The following is a 20,156-nucleotide window of genomic DNA, read 5'->3' on the forward strand; positions in this document are numbered from 1 at the left end:
CCTGTGGCAGACCCTGTAACAAAGTCAGAGAAACGAGCAGTAGCAGTGCAAGCTGCCCCTGTAGAGAAGGTGAAAATATGGTACAGAAATTCAAGTCGTTTAGAACGCAGAGAGTCTTCTGCCAATCCAGGTAAGGCTTCTGCCAAAACTAAGTATAGAGATGACGAAGATGATGACGACGCTGGGCCATCAAGGATTCAGGAGGAGGAAGATGAGGATGCCGAAAGAGCAACAGTAACTACGCGAAGCCTAAACGAGCGCGAGCTACGAGATGTGCGAAAAGATTTTGGTCGCTGTATAGGTGAGCAGCTTGTCACCTGGCTGCTCCGGTGCTGGGACTCTGGAGCCAATTGTGTGGAATTAGACGGCAGGGAAGCCAGACGGTTGGGATCCCTTGCTCGAGACGCCGGCATTGACAAAGCAATTGCAGATGGAGCACGACCCACCAGCCTCTGGAGGCGTCTCCTCTCAGCTGTGAGGGAAAGGTATCCCTTCAAGGAAGATATTTTATGTGTACCAGGCAAGTGGACCACTATGGAGAAGGGAATCCAGTACCTGAGGGAATTAGCCGTACGGGAAGTGATTTATGAGGATCCAGACCAGACACAAACATCCAAAGATCCAGATGAAGTCAAGTGTACACGACCCATGTGGCGGAAGTTTGTACGGAGTGCACCATCATCATATGCCAGCTCATTGGCAGTAATGGCCTGGAAAGAGGATGAGGAACCCACAGTGGATGAAGCGGCTAAACAACTCCGGCAGTACGAAGAAAGTCTCTCCTCTTCCTTACAGGCCTGCGTCTCAGCTGTGGAGAAACTGTCTGAAGAGGTCCACCAACTTAAAGAGAATCTATCTTCCCCCCAACCTGAACCAACCAGTGTCCAACGACCGAAAGAGAACACCTGGGAGAAACTTTCTGAAAAGTTTCACCAACTTGAAGAGAGATTATTCTCCTCCGCACCTGTACAAAGCAGTGTCTCAGCTATCAGGGGTAGGCGTTCATCCACACAAGGAAGACGATATAGTGGGTACTCACCCCGTGCCACCCTGTGGTTTTACTTACGAGACCATGGAGAGGACATGAGAAAATGGGATGGAAAATCTACCGCGACCCTAGAGGCACGGGTACGTGAGTTGCAAAAGAAAACAATCAGGAAAAAAGGATTCTCCGAAAAGTTTGCTGCTCCAACTTCCAGCAGACAATCCTTCAAACACAGAAACAAAGAAGATTCTGACCAGGATTAGGGGGGCCCTGCCTCCAGCCAGGGGGAGGAAAGGGACAATCGAGTTTATTGGACTGTGTGGATTCGATGGCCTGGCACATCACGCGCACAGAAGTATAAGGCTTTAGTAGACACCGGTGCACAATGTACTATAATGCCATCGAGCTATAAAGGACCAGAGCCCATCTATATTTGTGGAGTGACAGGAGGATCTCAGCAGTTGACTGTATTGGAGGCTGAAGTAAGTCTGACTGGGAATGAGTGGGAAAAGCACCGCATTGTGACTGGCCCGGATGCTCCATGTATCCTTGGCATAGACTATCTTAGAAGAGGATATTGCAAGGACCCAAAAGGGTTCCGGTGGGCTTTTGGTATAGCTGCCTTAGAGACAGAGGGCATTAAACAATTATCTACCTTGCCTGGTCTCTCAGAGGACCCCTCTGTTGTGGGGTTGCTGAGGGTCGAAGAACAGCAAGTGCCAATCGCTACCACAACTGTGCACCGGCGGCAATATCGCACTAACCGAGACTCCCTGATCCCCATCCATAAGCTAATTCGTCAATTGGAGAGCCAAGGAGTGATCAGCAAGACCCATTCACCTTTCAATAGCCCCATATGGCCAGTGCGAAAGTCTAATGGCGAGTGGAGACTAACAGTGGACTATCGTGGCCTGAACGAAGTCACGCCACCACTGAGTGCTGCAGTGCCGGACATGCTGGAACTTCAGTATGAACTTGAATCGAGGGCAGCCAAGTGGTACGCCACAATTGATATCGCTAATGCATTTTTCTCCATCCCTCTAGCAGCAGAGTGCAGGCCACAATTTGCCTTCACTTGGAGGGGAGTTCAATATACTTGGAATAGGCTGCCCCAGGGGTGGAAACACAGCCCTACCATTTGCCATGGGCTGATCCAGTCTGCGCTAGAGCAGGGGGAAGCTCCTGAACACCTGCAGTACATCGATGACATTATTGTGTGGGGTGACACAGCAGAGGAAGTTTTCGAGAAAGGGAAGAAAATAGTCCAAATCCTTCTGAAAGCCGGTTTTGCCATAAAACAGAATAAAGTCAAAGGACCTGCACGAGAGATCCAGTTTTTAGGAATAAAATGGCAAGATGGACGTCGTCAAATCCCAATGGATGTGATCAACAAAATAACAGCTATGTCTCCACCAACTAACAAAAAAGAAACACAGACTTTCCTAGGTGTTGTGGGGTTTTGGAGAATGCACATCCCAAATTACAGTCTGATTGTAAACCCGCTCTACCAAGTAACCCGTAAGAAGAATGAGTTTGAATGGGGCCCTGAACAACGACAAGCCTTTGAACAAATCAAGCAGGAAATAGTCCATGCAGTAGCCCTTGGGCCAGTTCGAACAGGACCAGATGTAAAGAATGTGCTCTACACTGCAGCCGGGGAGAACGGCCCCACCTGGAGCCTCTGGCAGAAAGAACCTGGGGAAACTCGAGGTCGGCCCCTGGGGTTTTGGAGTCGGGGATACAGAGGATCTGAGGCCCGCTATACTCCAACTGAAAAGGAGATATTGGCAGCATATGAAGGAGTTCGATCTGCTTCGGAGGTGGTCGGTACTGAAGCGCAGCTCCTCCTAGCACCCCGATTGCCGGTACTAGGCTGGATGTTCAAGGGAAGGGTCCCCTCTACGCATCATGCAACTGATGCTACATGGAGCAAGTGGGTTGCATTGATTACTCAGCGGGCTCGAATAGGAAACCCCAGTCGCCCAGGAATATTGGAAGTGATCATGGACTGGCCAGAAGGCAAATACTTTGGGATATCATCAGAGGAGGAGGTGGGTCGTGCTGAAGAAGCCCCACTGTACAACCAGTTGCCAGAGAATGAAAAGAAATATGCCCTGTTCACTGATGGGTCCTGTCGTATTGTGGGGAAGCATCGGAGATGGAAGGCTGCTGTATGGAGTCCTACGCGACGAGTTGCAGAAGCTGCTGAGGGAGAAGGTGAATCGAGTCAGTTTGCAGAAGTGAAAGCCATTCAGCTGGCTTTAGACATTGCTGAACGAGAAAAATGGCCAGTTCTCTATCTCTACACCGATTCATGGATGGTAGCAAATGCCCTGTGGGGATGGTTACAGCAATGGAAGCAAAACAACTGGCAGCGTAGGGGCAAACCCATCTGGGCTGCTGCATTGTGGCAAGATATTGCTGCTCGGGTAGAGAACCTGGCTGTGAAAGTACGCCACGTAGATGCTCATGTGCCCAAAAATCGGGCTACTGAAGAACATCAAAACAACCAGCAGGTGGATCAGGCTGCTAAGATTGAAGTAGCTCAGGTGGACTTGGATTGGCAGCATAAAGGTGAATTATTTATAGCCCGATGGGCCCATGACACCTCAGGCCATCAAGGTAGAGATGCAACATACAGATGGGCTCGTGATCGAGGGGTGGACTTGACCATGGATGCTATAGCACAGGTTATTCATGACTGTGAAACATGTGCTGCAATCAAGCAAGCCAAACGGTCAAAGCCTCTTTGGTATGGAGGACGATGGCTGAAATATAAATATGGAGAGGCCTGGCAGATTGATTACATCACACTCCCTCAAACTCGCAATGGCAAGCGCCACGTACTTACAATGGTGGAAGCAACCACCGGATGGCTGGAAACATATCCTGTGCCTCATGCCACCGCCCGGAACACCATCCTGGGCCTTGAAAAGCAAGTCCTATGGCGACATGGCACCCCAGAAAGAATAGAATCAGACAATGGGACTCACTTCCGAAACAACCTTATAGACACTTGGGCCAAAGAACATGGTATTGAATGGGTGTATCACATCCCCTATCATGCACCAGCCTCCGGGAAAGTTGAACGATACAATGGCCTGTTAAAGACTACCTTGAAAGCAATGGGCGCTGGGACGTTCAAAAACTGGGATACGCATTTAGCAAAGGCCACTTGGTTAGTCAATACTAGGGGATCTACCAACCGAGCTGGACCTGCCCAATCAAACCTGTTACGTACTGTAGATGGGGATAAAGTTCCTGTAGTGCATGTAAAAAATATGCTGGGTAAAACAGTCTGGGCTACTCCTGCCTCAGGAAAAGGCAAACCTATTCGTGGAATTGTTTTCGCTCAGGGACCTGGATACACTTGGTGGGTGATGCAAAAGAACGGAGAGGTCCGGTGTGTACCTCAAGGAGATTTAATACTGGGTGAGAATAGCCCATGAACTGAATTGTACCATGTTAAATAGTATATTATACTGTATGTTATCACTACCATGATTACTATAGGTGACTAATTAGAATGTATGGAAAAGAGTGTAACCTGAGCATGACATAAATGGTATGGAATAAGGGGTGGATAGATGTCCTGGTTTCAGTTAGCACAGAATTAATTTTCTTCCTAGTAGCTGGTGGAATGCTGTGTTTTGGCTTAGGATGAGAAGAGTGCTGATAACACCCCGATGCTTTAATTGTTGCAGAGCAGTGCTTATACTAAGCCAAGGACATCTCAGCCTTTTGCTCTGTCCTGCCAACGGGCAGGCTGGGGGTGCAGTAAGAGCTGGGAGGGGACAGACCCAGGACAGGTGACCCAAACTAGCCAAAGGGGTATTCCATACCATCTGACGTCATGCTAAACAATATATAGGGGTGGCTAGCCGGGGGGAGGGGGCCGGACTGCTCGGGGTTAGGCTGGGCATCGGTCAGCGAGTGGTGAGCAATTGCATTGTGCATCACTTGTTTGTACATACTATTATTACTTTCCTATTATCATCATTGTATTATTATTGTTATTATTTTTATTATTATTTTGTTATTATTATTTTCCTGTCTTATTAAACTGTCTTTATCTCAACTCACGGGCTTCACTTTCCATTTCTCTCCCCCGTCCCAGAGAGGGAGGGGGGAGGGTGAGCGAACGGCTGCGTGGTGTTTAGCTGCCGGCCGGGTTAAACCACAACATTTGGGTATGAAGCAACCGTGTCCTATGGCAGTAAATAGTCACGTAAGAGTTAGAAAGATAACTATTATAAAATGTCCCTAATAATATTGTCTTGTCTAAGGATGGAGACAAAGCAGTCACAAACTAAAAACAGCGCAAGAAGGATGGATTGCAGTTGCTTCAGTGTGCATTATATTCAGTTCCTGGGGAAAATAAACAGAAATGTTTCAGGTATGAGACAAGAAGATGACTGCTGTCTACTACACCCAGCTCTAGAAAGTAGGGTTTGGGGCTGCCTCCGCAGCCTCCTTGCAGCTTTATGGCAGGAATGGTAAGGAACACCTTCAGGAGAAGACTGATTAGCTGATACCAAAGCAGGGATACTGTTCCCGCTGACTTGTGCTGAAGCACTCGCCCCTGCCTGGTTTGCTGTCAAGCTGCCTGGTAAGCTGCTGGTGAATTTGGATTTCTAATATCTGCTGGCTTGGAGCCTCCTGGCCATTCTAGCTCTGCGGGGTGAGCTTAGACATATCCTGGGCTGAGGGTACCCAGCTCCATGGCTTCCTCGAAGAGCCACCAGCGTTCTGGCCCCCTCTGTGTCTGTGTTCACCTCTGGCCTGAGGCGAATACTTTTCCACCTGTTCATGGCAAATGCAATTGCAAAACGTCTGCTTGACGGGCTGTGTAGTGGAGAGTTTTGGAATTTAATAGGTCAGTTTAGTGTGTCACAAGTGCCTCTTCTCAGACTTCAGTATTATTTTTAATCAAACTGTTAAATAATAATGCTTTTAAAAAGAAACAAAAACCACTTCAGGAGAACATTGAGTCCTGAAGTACCCCAAACAATAACCCTGCTCCAAATTCCTGCTCTGTGTGTGGTGAGGAGACCAGGACAAGCATGGGACTTTCTATTATGAGACCTGAGCCACAGCCACGGGTGAGAAATGGAGCAAGAAGGGTGGAAGGGAGTCTGTAACAACACAGAGGCAAGGCTGCTCACTAAAGCCAGCCCTTTATATAATCTAGGATGTCAGCAACACTTTTGCTTGGGTTTATTTTAATGTCTTAATGGTTACAGCTGATTGGCAAGCACAGGGTTCACATTCTGCTTTTAAGGGGCAGCCCAGAGCAGGCAGTGGCACTGCGACCTTCTCCATGCCCTGCCACCAGCGTGCCCCCACCCCGAGGGCTCGTGGCCAGCCCCGGCAGCCATCCACCTATGCCCTTTCACTCCTTGCTTTCCCTGCTGAGCCTGGTGGAAAGACCTCCAATTACTTCCAATTGTGGTGATGGTTCTGCACGAGGAGCTCTGCTGCGATGGGGAACGCGCGAGCCTGCTGCCTCGTTAGGGCACCAAGGTGCCTGGTGCTGGTGGTGGCTGCTCTGCCACATCTAACCTGCCTTGCTGCTGCTTTGTGATGCCCCCATGGGCACCTGTGTGCTGCTCAAACCTCATACATACCTTCTGTCTGTAGAAGCAGTGTTTGATGTGGTTGGGTGGTCCAAGGACAGACCCAGTCCTTGGGCAAATCCAAACCAGGTAGGATTGTAAGCTCCAATGTGAATGTAGCATGGAGAAGAGCTCCTGGTTTTGCTTCATGTTGTACCTGTGCAGAAGCCATGTGGGTGCTACAGTGTCTTATGTTGTTGTTGTTTTTTTTGTTTTGTTTTTGTTTTTTTTTTACTTGGAAGAAATTTGAAGATTGGTGAACTGGGGAGGCATGGATCATTACACAAGTAAAAAAAATATACAGGGATGTGGAAAGCTGGAAAGTTGGACAGAGAGGATTAAATTATATTGCATGGAGGAGAGCCAGGATTATCTCCCGTTCCTAGGTGAAAGAACTGCTCTCCAGTACCTGCAAACAACCATAAGCAATATCACCACTGTATAGGTCACAGAGGAGCTGGACGCAGGAGTCAGAAGCGTCTAAACTGCTGCAGCTTCAAACACCTCTCATTCTAGAAGGATTAAGAAGTCCAACAAAGAACAGTACTCAAACAACGCTTCGTGTGGTGTATCTGCACAGTCGTGATTTCAGGGCTGCAGGATTATGTGCTACTTGCTGAAACTGGAAACCTCCGAAAGTCAATAGGATTTACGTGGCTGATTTCAGAAAGGACAGGATTTTGCCCTCCCTAAAAGCAGACTGTTCATGTCACAAACAGCTACACCCATGTTCTTGCAGGAGAACTTCTTACTCACATGTTTGTGCCAATTAAAATTGCAGAATGGGAAGGCAGTTTTGGGGCATCTCGTTAGATTTTCTGTGTCTCAGTGTGGAGAGGTTAATCCGCTTTCTGAAGGTTTTCAAGGAACTGTGTCCCTGCTTGGACCAGCTTCCTAAGATGTAGTCACAGTGGCATTTTAGAAGGAGCCTTCCCTATTCTTCTAAGGTGTTGGAGTGCATGAACATCTCTTACAGTGGTCTTGTTTAAATCCCCTTGAGCTGACTGGTTTGCAATTCAAAAAGAGGCAGTAATAAAGCATACCCCTGGAAAGTAGTAGCTTTTGCCTCCCCCCTGCCAAAAAGCTCTCAATTTATTTTACACATTGCAGTTAATTAGATTTTATTTCAATTAAAAAAAAAAAAAAGTTGATGTGTTCATTTAAGCAAGATGTTCATGTCACTCTTCTTCTACCCCCTTGTGCTGCATCCACCCATATTGTCCAGAAATAAACTTTTTGATGCTCATTTGATTTGTGGTGGTGTTTGGCTGTTTTTTATGACCTTTCTTCCACTGCCCCCAGGCACCCAACTGCTGGAAGATCTGTGTGAAGTTCCGTCTGTTCCCATCTTCCTTCTGTCACTGCCTTCTGCTCCCACTTCTGTTTCTTCTTCCTTTGTAATGGCTGTTCAAGGAGGAGGGATGAACTGTTGGTTGGGACACACTGGACCCTTAGTCCAGATTTTTGCAGTTCATTTCCTAGATGTGCTCTGTATTGCTGAAAGAATGTTAGCAATATTTATGTTATTGTGTATTACAATAGCAGCCAGAGGCCAAAAGCAAACACAAGGCCCTTTGTGTTTTTCATCATGCAGGCAGAAGTGCAACCCCCAAAATGTCAAAACACACAAGACAGGCATTGAGTTAGGGAATGCCCAGTCACTAGGGGTTTCCCACTACTTACGCAGTCTTATTTTGGGACTGGGTTTCTCTCTAAAGAGCTGGAATAATAATTTCCTCTCCCAATGTTGTGTTTAAATCTGTCATGTGAAAAGTTCAACTATTTTAGTATTGAGCAATGATAAAGAACCTTTTATTTGTCTTTTCTATCCATTTCTCTCTGAGGCTGCGTGTTTCCTTTCCCTATGTTCACATTTCTCTCATCTCTCCCTTTTTTTTAAACATAGGTTACAGCAGCCCCAATCCTTCCATTTTATACACACACGCACAGGGATCACTTACACGTGTGGCAATTTCACTGAGCTCATTAAAGACTGTTTAAAATCTGCATGATGGCTCACATTTAGATAAACAGATGGGAAACTGGCTGAAATGCATTTCAAAGCATGATCAGAAATTTGTGGCTTACCTTCCTATTTTATTTGGAGGAATCAACCTTGGAGCAGTGTGTTCTCATTTGGAAAGGCTTTTCCCTTTACAGTGATCTGGACTGTGGGACACTTTTTCTGAGCATGGGTTAATGCAGCACAGGACCCGGGCAGCCTGAAGCTGTCAGAGTTCACTGAATGATGGTTTGGACTTGTGAGTTTCATCTCTACCAAGAGACGCTACGTGTTCAGCGAAGTCTCATGTGAGTGCTTCATATTGCAGAGCCTCAGTTCACAGGTGCAGAGCACAAGAGATGGTAACTTGAGGGTAGACTTTTGTCATTGTTGAGAGACTTTCCTTAGCAGGTTGAGACAGGAGATGAGTTACAGAAATTAAAGGACAAGTTCGATTGGGTTCAGTCAACCTCTACTGCACACTCTGCGTCTTCAGCTGTCAAGAAAACAGGAAGCTGAGTATGTTCCCATCCTGAGGAACTAAGTTATAACATGAAAAACCACTGTTCTTACACACGCTTCACCATTCTTATAGTAATCACATTGTGCAATCACTTTTAAGGTCTTTACATCTCAAAGCTGGGCTGACATGGTTATAATGAAATAGTTGCAGTGACCAAAAACTTTATAGTTCATTCAGAAATTTGCAGAATTGTTGTCTGCTTAGCAAAGACTGATAAAGCATAAAAGGTAACGCAATTTCCATTCCTGAAGGTACCAGCTTTGAGCTAAAATAAAATAAAATCTTAGGACTGAAGTATGTAAGTAGTTTGTCTGATTTTATATATTGAAATTTATCTATTGAATGCTATGCTATAGAAACATCAGTGAATGACATCCTTAAGAATGTTTTCTGATCTTTGGTTATTGGGGCAAGGAAAGTGAACAGAAGAAACCTCTTTCCCATGTTCTTTGTCACTAGCGGTGAAGCATCAGGACTGCAGTACTGCAGTTTTCATGTATTGGGAGAGGGGTCCTGTGAAAGGGGGGCTTTTTTGCCTTAAGAGATGGGCAAAGCCTACAAGTAGTGAATATTGGACCTGTGTCTTTCTGGTCCAAACTAGCAGTGACCAGGAACAGTCAAAGTGTTCCTGATTCCAAGCACAGACTCCTTCATGTCTCAGCTGGTGAATGCAAGCCATAACCAGTGATTTCACCTGTAAAACAGCTCAGCTGAAGAGCAGATTCTTGGCTCGGCTTTCTCCTGGCCTACAGGGTACAGTTCACTTGAGGTAAAGAACACCAGCCATCTTTCACTGCCAGAGAAACACTGCTCCCGGGAAAATAGGATACACCTGGTTACCAGAAGAGCTTTGATGGATCTTTTCCATCAGTTAGAGACTACATGAAGAGCCACAGTTTCCAAATCTAGAACAGAAAGTGCATGGAAAACATTTGAAAAAGGCTACCTGGCAGTTAATGCTGAAAAACATTATTTTAAAGCCCTTATAAGGGCTCCAATTTTGCATTAGTTACAGATGTCATGAGGACAAAGTTAAATGCCAACAGCCTTTTAGAATAATACAGTAAAGCCTTAGATAAGTACTATTACAATTAGATGAATTTTGTCTTTGTGTCAGTCTTGCATAAACCAGAAATTCAACATTTAAATTAGATGCAATAAATCCATTAAAAGAAAAGAAGAAAACCAGCATTTACAGCAGACCCAACCAAAGCAATTAAATGTCTATGAAATGTCTATGTTGTCAGAGACATTTCAATCAAATTTTTATAATTTTGTGTTGCATGCTCATTTTCCATGCTTTGAGCAGTTTTTTGTTAACTTTCAAACATCTCAGTTTTACTATGAGAACCAACATCTTGCAGACCCTGTACACCTGAGGAACTTTGTTGCAAGAGCGGGCATCTCTTGCAAAAGCAGTTCCTTGCTCTCTGACTGAATCCAATCACAAGTGTTTTCAGGGATCAAGTTCAGCCTGTTGTATGCACATCCTTTACATGTGTTAATGACAACTGAGCAAGAATGTTTAAGAGTGCAATTGGTCCTAATAAGTTAGATAATATGCCATTTATATACAATATTAATGTATAGGAAAACTTTTCTCTCTCTTCATTATTGTTGCTAAAACTTTTTTGGACAGGATCATTGATAAGAGGATATATGTCACATAACTAAGATGTACTCTTGTATCCAAAATTCATGGTGAGCTCCAAATTGTAGATGTACTTCACTGTGAGTAGAGTTGCAATATACATGTATGCCCCATGTTAAGCAAGTAAGTTACTTTGCACAAAGGATTTAGAAATTAAACTTCTAAAAGTCTTTCTGAGCTTATAAAATCCTTTTGCCTCTGGCAGACACAAAGATACACAATGTACTTTTGGTTATCTTGCAAGTTGTAACAATATTTAATTTTTGTTAGGGTTTTGTAGAAAAATATTATATTGGTGCCTGACAGTTGATATGGGAATACTTATACCTTATATAGTAACATTTCAAAAAATGGCATTTATAGGAGGTCATGAAAATAACCTCCTACCACGTTGTTCCACGGCTGCTGTTCCATTTCAGGTTGGACATAGGAAGAACATAGAGCTATGGTTACTTAACGGTACGGGAAGAGCACCATCCTCTTTCACCTTTTGCTGCATTGTTAATGGTAAAGTATGAATCATAGTTATCGCTTGGTACGTTTTCATCGTGATGCATGGTGATTCGGATGTGCGTATCTGTAATTAATAGGAGGGAGTTGCATGGCTAATTCCCTGTGCAGTGCTGACATCCTGTCTGCAGCTTTGTCCCTGATCTTTTAGTTACGTGTCTTAAACAGCCGGTTATTGCATTACATCCTTGTATTATATAAATAAAGCCTTGACCTTTGTCCTTTATAATATTGGTTCAGGGCAGATTTAATGCAACTTGAAAAAGAAGCCTGAGTGGTAAAACTATTTGAATCTCTCACACACCTTGAACATTGATGGGGCCATTTCTTCTCTAGAGAAAGCCCTGTGCTGAGGAATTGCCTTCTATCTTTTTGTCATTGATAAAGGAGTGTGTGTTATTTCAGATTGAAACTATGTAGGAAGCCCTTCCTTGGCAGGGAGTATACCTACTCCCCTGCATTGCAAGGCATCATGGATCTACAGAAATCATTAGCAGTGCAGTATTTTGTTTATTATTTCATCAAACTCTTCTGAAACAATAACCCTTGTCAGGAAACTTCCTTCCCCTGCTGCAGGCAAAACTCCAACAGGCTTTTAATTTTTATTTTTCCTCATTACCATATACTATAGTTTAGCTGGGACTCATGCCTATGAATCCTCCCTGTTTAAACTAGTCCGGCCCTGGAAATATTGCACTACTTAAAGACAAGGGCATATTGGTGTGAGAAGCTCAGGTCTTCTCCAGGATGAGTCCGACCTTTCCTCTGCCACTATCCTTGTGCTTGTGGGTTTTGTTTGTTTGTTTCTGTTTTTGTTTGTTTGTTTGTTAATTTTCCCAGTGTATATGTGCATAAGAAATGCAGGTAAGCAGGGTGCTTAGCCTGTGAGCATCTAAATCATGTTACCTCTGAGCTTCACTTTCTCACTGACAGCAAATGGGGATAAATTTACTTAATTATCTTCTGTGGATATTGTGGGATAAATTCATTAAAGATTTGGAGTGTTAGGGCTAGATATAATCTGGCCTTTATTAAAATTGCTATGATTGTAATGCCGTTAGTACCCCTGCGCAAATCCCAGCAAAAGTAATTTTTTATAATGATGGAGATACAGATCCTCTAATTATCCAGGACAACTCAAATTAGCACCACAAATAACTGCTAAAAGTTGAGACTGCATGATGTGAAAGATAATTGATTTTGAATATGTCAGGGCACAACTGCTGTTAAGTGATGTACAATGTTATTTTCTCATGTTGGATATTTAATCACACTTTGAAGATACAGAGATGTGATTTATACCATTGCTAGAGACTTCAGGGGGCAGAAGCCTTGGCGAAACAAGGAGAGGAAAACTCACAGCTTGCTTGAATTTTTTGCCTATTGTCACTCATATCTCATCTTGTTTAATTGACAGTCAATTTATATCAATTTTATATTGTTTTCAGATTTTAAACTGGGTGCAGTTACCAAGTCAGAATGAGGAAGTGTTCTTTTAAGTGTTCATTTTGGATTCATTGCATTAATAGAGAAGAGGTATTCCTAGAGAACCTCCACAGGTTTCCATTGGGGGAATTAAAATAAACCTTGGTAACTGAGAAGTTGACTTACTCCCTTCAGATATATTTTTTTTATTTCCCATTAGTTTTGGTATAATTATCTGCAAGCAGTGATTTCATGAAGCTGCCTGGATTCCATGTAAATGATATGTCCTTGGCATACTGCACTTTTTGCAAAGCGTTTAAAGCAAGGCATTCATCTGTGCTTTGCAGAAGGATACAGAGAGCTTTTGTACCTCAGTTGCATCAAATTGAATATTTCTTTAATCACCCAGGAGAAGAATGCACTTGATTGCATCCTGCAAGCTCTGCCATTATTGTTCCTGGGTGGATCCGGCGGGTGACCTGACTCCGTACCACTGCTCCTGCAGCTGCCCTGGCCCCTCTTGAGCCCACCAGTTTTTCCCCCTTGGGCCAGACCTACTCCACCAGGGCCATAATTGTGCCATAGTCCATAGAAAACGAATGTGAGGGTATGGCAATTAATAATGAAGCTGGCAACCCACTGTGAGGAGATCTATTTTCACAGGAAAATCTTCTCAGAAGGAGTAATGAAGCCTTGCTTCATTTGGCTTCTTATCAGGCAGTTGTACAGAAGGTCATATGTAGGTAGGGACATTTTTCCTGAGTGTACTTTCCCCGTTTTCTTTTCTTTTACATAGTAACTACTCACTGTTTAAGTAACAAACTGTCAAAAAATTAACACCCAGTGCACAAGTTAAATGTTTTTTTTCTAATAAGATGGTGCTAACAAGACAATAATTCGTGCTTGAGAAGTTATTAATCCTCCAGAGGAGAAGAGAGAAGCTGATGAAATCTTGGGTCTGTTTTTTCACATAGCTGCATGGTGATGTATTTAATTTTGAAGAATACTAAATAAATCTGAACCTTGCCCTCCCCTTTCTTATTTACAGAAAAATAGTAAGTGCAAGGTCATAGCTAACAAAGTAGATTGCACTGTCATCAGTTTAGATTTTTTTCTGAGAAATATTATGAAAAATCTTTATGGGGAAAAGTGGATTTCTCTTTTTCACTATGCTCAGTTTCCACTTGTAAGCTTAAAGTGTAAAGTAGTCACTTAAATTAATCTAGGCTTGTTCTTCAGCCATAAGCACTGGAAAGGAGTCTTACTCTACTGGTGTTTTAAGTTGGCATAGTCAGAGCTGAGCACCAGAAGGCAAAGGTAAGAAGACTTGTGATCCTTGCCCTCAGATTACAAGCAAATTACAGATGAAAAATTTAGCTATTTCAGTAGAAGACCCATTCTGAAGCTGTTTTCTGGCAGTGGATAAAAAGGAGTTGAACTGTTGCTGCTGTCTGCCCTCCAGAGCCCAAGTGATGGTGCTTTGGGGCATGGTGCTTGGCATGGACAGGACAAACCTCTGCAGCAAGTGGAGGAGGCGATGCTGAAAGGCAGGAGCAAGAAATGCTTGTCTTGTGTTTGGTCCAGCTGCCAGAAAGCAGTGTGTGACATCCTGAAGTGACCAGATGAATACATCTGAACCCTACTGAGCTGTGCAAGCATGTGGGGGCAGAGTTTTGCCCATTGCTTTTTTCACTGAACCTGTGTCAGCAAAACCTCTAAATGTATGTCCACATGAGCAGGTGCAAACATTTGCTTTATCATCTCCATCTGGATGCGAGGCAGTCCAGGCTGGGAGCTCTGCAGCCGTGCTTTATACGCTGATGCAGCTTAACTCAGACTCAGTGACACACACACACCACACACACAAAAGGCATTTCCCAGCTGCAAGAGGCTCACATCTGGTGGGACCCAACCAGGGCCGAGCAAGCACACGACTGCCTGTGCCCATATGTGTAGACGTATCAGATGTAAACATGCATCCAGTTAATTTTCACATGTTTGTTATAGCTTCCCCTGCCTCCACTGAGGCCTCCCACAGCCGCCCTCCTTCTTGATCTTGCTGGGAACGTCTGGATTTATGGCAGCGTGGACTGTTCCCTGCCAGAAGTGGGGCAGTAGCTTCCCTGCATTGAGAAGCATCAAGCAGAGGCAAGCCAGGCTGGGAGGAGACACAGGCTGATCACCCCATGTCACCCTTTTAATTTATCAGCCACTGCCATGGAGAACAAGACTGATGGAAAGGGAAGGCTCTTTCAAGGAAACATGCAGGAGGCTGTAAAATGTCTTTTAAATGGGGAGGAGGGGCCTCCTTGTACATCAGCACTTTCCTGCTCATATTTTAGCAAGAGACTTCCACAAAGTGTCCCCCTGGCATGGCTTTCTAGATGAGCACATCCCTAAACAGAGCAGCAGAGACGGGAAGTGATTTGCCTCTCAGGTTTTGGTGCTTGTTCTTTTGACTAGAACCAAGGAAGAGGGAAATATCAACGACTTCTCATACACATGCTAAGTGCTCGTGTTGTGATTTGTTCATATTGTCTTTCCTGGGAATATTTGAGCCAGTTTATTGCAGCAGCACAGTGCCACAATAAACTCTCTCTGCTCACGCAGCATGCTGGTGGTCAAACTCCAGCAAAGGAGAGCAAAATGGGGAGAAGCAGGCTTGCTCTCATGGCATTTTTAAGTCCTGCTGAGACTTCAGGTGCCCAGGGCGGTGCCAAATGGGACTGGGCTCTCCTTCCTGTGCGCGGGCGGATGGGGACAATGACTCCAACCTGGCCCATGAATCGAAGCCTGGGCTCGCCCTGCAATCTGCCGTGCTGCTCACAGGAAACGAGCCACCTGCCCTGCTTCCTCTCATTTAACTGGTTTATTTTTAAGTGGAAAAGGCTGTGAGTTTTGTTCCTTTTTCTCAGGGACTTCACGTCCCTGAAGGCTGTTGCAGAACAGTACAGGCAGCCTCTGGAGCCTGCCTGTGGGAACCATGTGCTGGTATCTTCATGCAGCAGCACAGAACTAAAACCAAGGCTGCAAGGTGTTCGTGGGCCAAAATACTGGGCGGTGTGGCAGAAACTCCTGATGTTATCTGAGCCTCATTCTGCCACGTTCCCAAGGAGAGCAGTGGAAAATGTAACTGAACAAAAAGGCAGGTCCCGGCTCACTGCTGCATCTCTTGCTGCTGTTTGTGTGGTCCTGGTGAGCAGAAAGGCTCTCTGGCTGGGAGGCAGCACGACTGCCACCAGTTTGATCTGGACTTTTGCTGACATCTACAGTGATATCCACTGTAAGACTGTCTCACTGTCCAGACAGCACCATCCTGCTTTCCTGGATGTTTCCTTTACAAATCAGTTCTGTAAAACATCAAGGTGGCCTAATTATTTTCTATGTTTTGAAGAAAAGTGTTGTGCTCTTCCATTCAGCCCCTGCAATGTCTCCATGCTGTACCACGTTGCTCCTTGTGAAGACAGCTGGCCTAGCTCCAGCTGGGTGCTGTGGGTCCAGGTACAGTGCTGTGCCCAGGTGAAGTGTTCCTGTGAGGTAATGCTGTTTCTGTGACCAGATTGAGTTTGTCTGTGTGGCACAGCATTGCAGGGTGTAGATGTGCTAGTTTCTTTGTGTATCTGGCTTGGGGATCTCCAGCACAGCTCTGTGTTACACAGTGTAAGCATGCCTGTATTTGCAAGACTCAAGAAGTAATTAATGACTAAGTAGAAAACCAAGGAATGCGTGTACAGATCCTTTCTTAAGGCAATTCAAGGCCCATCCATGTTGACAAACCACTCCTTTTATTCTCCTCTTTATCTATACTAATTCCCTTTAGTACCAATTAATCCATATCTTTCAACTTGCTCACCCATCCTTTTTTTTTTTTTTTTTTCTCTCTCTCTACCATGTTAGAATTGTTTCGGGATGTGGTCCTTTATCTTTCACTGAGTTTCTGCCAACCCAATGGTTCTCTTACAAAGAGGAATGTCAAGTGTTTGAGAACAAGTAGCTTTAGTCAAAGGGAGATTCAAAAGTAGCAGACTGCCACATGTATCAGAACAAAACCTGTCGTAACGGTATTAGGGTGAACTTTAGCCATAGTTCTAGCTAAAGAATTTATTTTTTAGACCTCTATCTGCAGGGGAAGGAGAGGGAAAGGGGACTGTCCCAGAGCCGTATTTCCCATTGGGTTCTGCTGGAAAAGGTACACACCATTTCATTTTATCTCTGCAAAGCTGTGTGCATAGGTAATTGAAGAGAAGGGTCTTACCTGCCTGCCCTTTGTCTTTGCATGGTTATTTCTGCAAAGCAAGGCTCTGCAGATGCAGAAGGCAGACTGGACTGAATTTAAAATTGCCAGCCTTATCACTTCTGTGATATTTCCTCCAGATTTACCACACTTCTGTGACTAAAATCTTAGTGTTTTTTAGTGGTGGTGTGTTTTTGTATATATTTCTCTTTTTGTTTTTGTTTGCCTACAATTCCTTTCATAAGGTCTGCAGTTTTCACCTATGAACAAGCTAGAAGTCTGCACAGTGCCACACAAATTCAATAGTACTTATTCTGGACTCCCGATCTTTCCTCTCTGTCTCTTCACCCTATTTTTAAATATCCTCACAAATCCTTACTTCAACACATCCTCAGTCTCGGTTCAGGAAGTAACTGATATTAATATAAACCATGTAAACAAGACATCATTGCACAAGGCCAACATACAACACTATTCACCGATATTTCTAGCTAGGACAGTGTCATTCTCTTGTTTTCAATACCTGCTTTTTTGGACTGTAACCTTTCTTTCTTTCTTTTTCAGTGTTTGTCTCTTCCCTATTGACAAATGCTGAGTTTTATTTTGAGTCTTACAAAACATGAACCAGCCTGGCTTTTCTCATTAACTTCCCTATTATCATAAGCACTGCCACCCGCAACATCAATCATGTTAGCAGCATGGTGCTGGAAACCGCGTTTATTAGCCAGCCCGTATGCCCTCCTAGAGCTAGAAGGCAGAATGGAAAAATATTGCAAGGTCATGCTTTCAGGATAGGTATTTTCTCCTTGACTATTTTTAAAGGGTGTAACAAAAACTACAAAACAGTAAAAAGTATATTTCATAAGTGAAACTCTCAAGAAGCTGAAATCCAGAAAAGACTGAACCCTGACTACATTTGCACTGGGAAACCAAGGAGTCATGCAACTGTGCAGGACTGGGACCCTTTTTATTTCAAAGGTAAGAATAGCTGGAGTTAAATCAAAAGGAGAGTCTTTTCTCCAAAGTCACGTCATTACCCTACTGCTGGTTTTCAAGGAAAAAAAAAAAAAATACAATGCATTGCGGTAATGGTAACCAGAAAAATACCTTGAAGTTTTAAAACAGGATGCGTAGCTCATAGTGCTTAATGAGTGATGAATGACACAAGCTGCACTGAAAAAAATTATATAAACACATTATTTGAGCTAGCACAGCAAAACATTTTAGATATAAATTAAGAAAAACTGCAGTTTTGTGGTCCTTGGCAGTTATTTACAAGCCTCTTGAAATATTTCCTTATCTGCCTTTCTCATAAGAAATTAGGCAATTACAATAAATAAGTCTGAAACTGGAGAACATCAAGCAGTGAATCATTATGGCATCATTACACGTGAAGCAGTAATGAGGAGAAGGCCAAAAGTAAATGCAAAGGTTTTTCAGCTTCAGGAAATCTATTTTAAATAAAATTGAAATAGATGCCTAAAATAATTTTAATGTAATCCTTTAGAAAAAGCAGTTACACAATGGTAATTATGAAGAGGTATTTGCAGCCAGAAATTGAACTTCATCCTATTCAGGATATTTCTAAACAGGAAAGAAACAATTACCATGTCATTGAACTAATCACAAAACTTTGGATAGAGGAATTGTACATTACAAAAAAAAAAAAAAAAATGTAGTCTGGAAGTGCACTGAATGAAGTTCTGGAAGATGGAGGAAAATGAAATTTTTCATTCTGATATGCTTTGGTGACATTGATATATATGCATTCTTCATTAATTTTGACTGTCGTGGCATAGTTTGTGCATGCTCAATATTATGTATATAAAACATAGCTTGAAAATATGATACTGTGTAATGACTATATTGCAAGAAAAGATTTTGAGACCAGCCCAGATAGGTTTTTGGGCTGTTTTGGTTTTCATTTTGGTAAGATTGTTAGTAGGGTGTTGGGTTTTTTTTTTTGTTTGTTTGGTTTTTGTTTTGTTTTTGTTTTTTTTTTCGAGTTCCAGTATTGATTTGATTTTTTTTTCCTTTCCTTCTGAATCAGCACAAGAGTACATCTAAAGTTGCTTGATGTTATTTTTCAGGGTAAAAATTCAAGCTTTGTGTTTAAAAAGAAAAAAAAAAAAAAGAAGAAAAAAGAATAAAAAGCACGATATTCCTTACAAATCCCATCACATTCAAATTTTTTTCAGCTCCCTGAACATCAAAGGGAATGATCAGCAAGTCTCATGTTTGTCCTGATTTGATGATTTTAAAGTAACATTTTTTTTGACATTGCCAATACGAACTTGGTAAGGTCTGCAGAGCACAGTTCCAGAGGTATAGACATCCAACAGATGCAGATAAAATGAGCCACTGGTGCTCATAAAAGGAGTTGTTGATCTCCTATTCTGCTTGTTCTCTGTAGATGAAATCAAGAAACTGATGCCCACGCTTGCCAAAAACTGCAATCTGATCACAACAGGCAGGACTGATGGCTTTGATTGCTGAGCACTCCACACAGTCCTCTGCTCTGGCTGCACTGTGATTAATCACAGCAATGGGCCATCATACCTGGGAAAATTTTCTGTCATTTAAAAATAATAATAACGAAAAAATCCATTCCACTTTTCAGATCAAGGGTTTTTTCTTTTTAATAAATTGTGTCAAACTAGGGCAAATTGTATGGAAAAGACTATTTGAACTGCCTCATGTTTGCTCAAAGCTAGTGACTGTTTTAACGATACTTCTTAATCATGTGCTTAGTATTTGTAAGCTATAAGAACGTACTTAGCTCTGAGCACATATCTGAGTACCAACCTGAAGAATGAGAGTTGGGAACCTGGTATCTTTTCCAGACCTTAAATGTGCCGTAATGCAATGGACGGCTAAACTTTCAGTTCTGCAGAGGACAAGAATCCTCCAAGGCAGACATAGTTCAAGAGAGGCGATTGTTGATATGGGTAATGACAGGGATGAGAACTCAAAATTTGGGTTAAAATGGGGTCTACATGAAGTGGAGCTGGAAAATGTGTAGGAAATGATAGCATCTGGCAAGGGGAAACATCGTGCTACTGCTCATGAAAGGACAAGCTTTAGCAAATTGAGTCATTATGAAGAGGTGAACCTTGATGTTGGCCTGAAAGAAATTATAGTCCATTTCAGAGTATTTGGCTTGGGTTCAGAGCAAAATATATAACTTCTAATAAGGATGTGAACCTTTTAA

The 20,156-nt window shown here is 43.3% G+C and overlaps 1 protein-coding gene and 1 long non-coding RNA gene across 11 annotated transcripts in view; both read left to right on the forward strand.

Moving 5' to 3' along the window:
• The window catches only part of LOC119718263 (uncharacterized), a 42,870-nt gene extending 34,983 nt beyond the window's left edge, over positions 1–7,887 (forward strand). Inside the window, exons 1-2 of one of the 2 annotated variants that reach the window (XM_072044295.1) lie at positions 196–5,381; positions 6,843–7,827. In XM_072044295.1, coding sequence (XP_071900396.1) covers positions 1,381–4,434 — 3,054 coding nt within the window. In that variant the 5' untranslated portion in view covers positions 196–1,380 and the 3' untranslated portion in view covers positions 4,435–5,381; positions 6,843–7,827. Of the gene's footprint in view, positions 1–195; positions 5,382–6,842 lie in introns of those variants that run through there. The other variant, XR_011812462.1, reaches the window with a different exon arrangement.
• Positions 1–20,156, forward strand: part of LOC101793459 (uncharacterized) — a 78,886-nt gene that overhangs the window by 22,311 nt on the left and 36,419 nt on the right. For 2 of the 9 annotated variants that reach the window (XR_011812466.1, XR_011812469.1), the window contains exon 1: positions 11,185–11,283. The exons of 6 other annotated variants lie outside the window; for them this stretch is intronic. This is a non-coding gene — a long non-coding RNA (uncharacterized lncRNA). Of the gene's footprint in view, positions 1–11,177; positions 11,284–20,156 lie in introns of those variants that run through there. One more of the 9 variants, XR_011812468.1, reaches the window with a different exon arrangement.

This window comes from Anas platyrhynchos, chromosome 13, assembly GCF_047663525.1.
Source record: "Anas platyrhynchos isolate ZD024472 breed Pekin duck chromosome 13, IASCAAS_PekinDuck_T2T, whole genome shotgun sequence".
Taxonomy (NCBI): domain Eukaryota; kingdom Metazoa; phylum Chordata; class Aves; order Anseriformes; family Anatidae; genus Anas; species Anas platyrhynchos.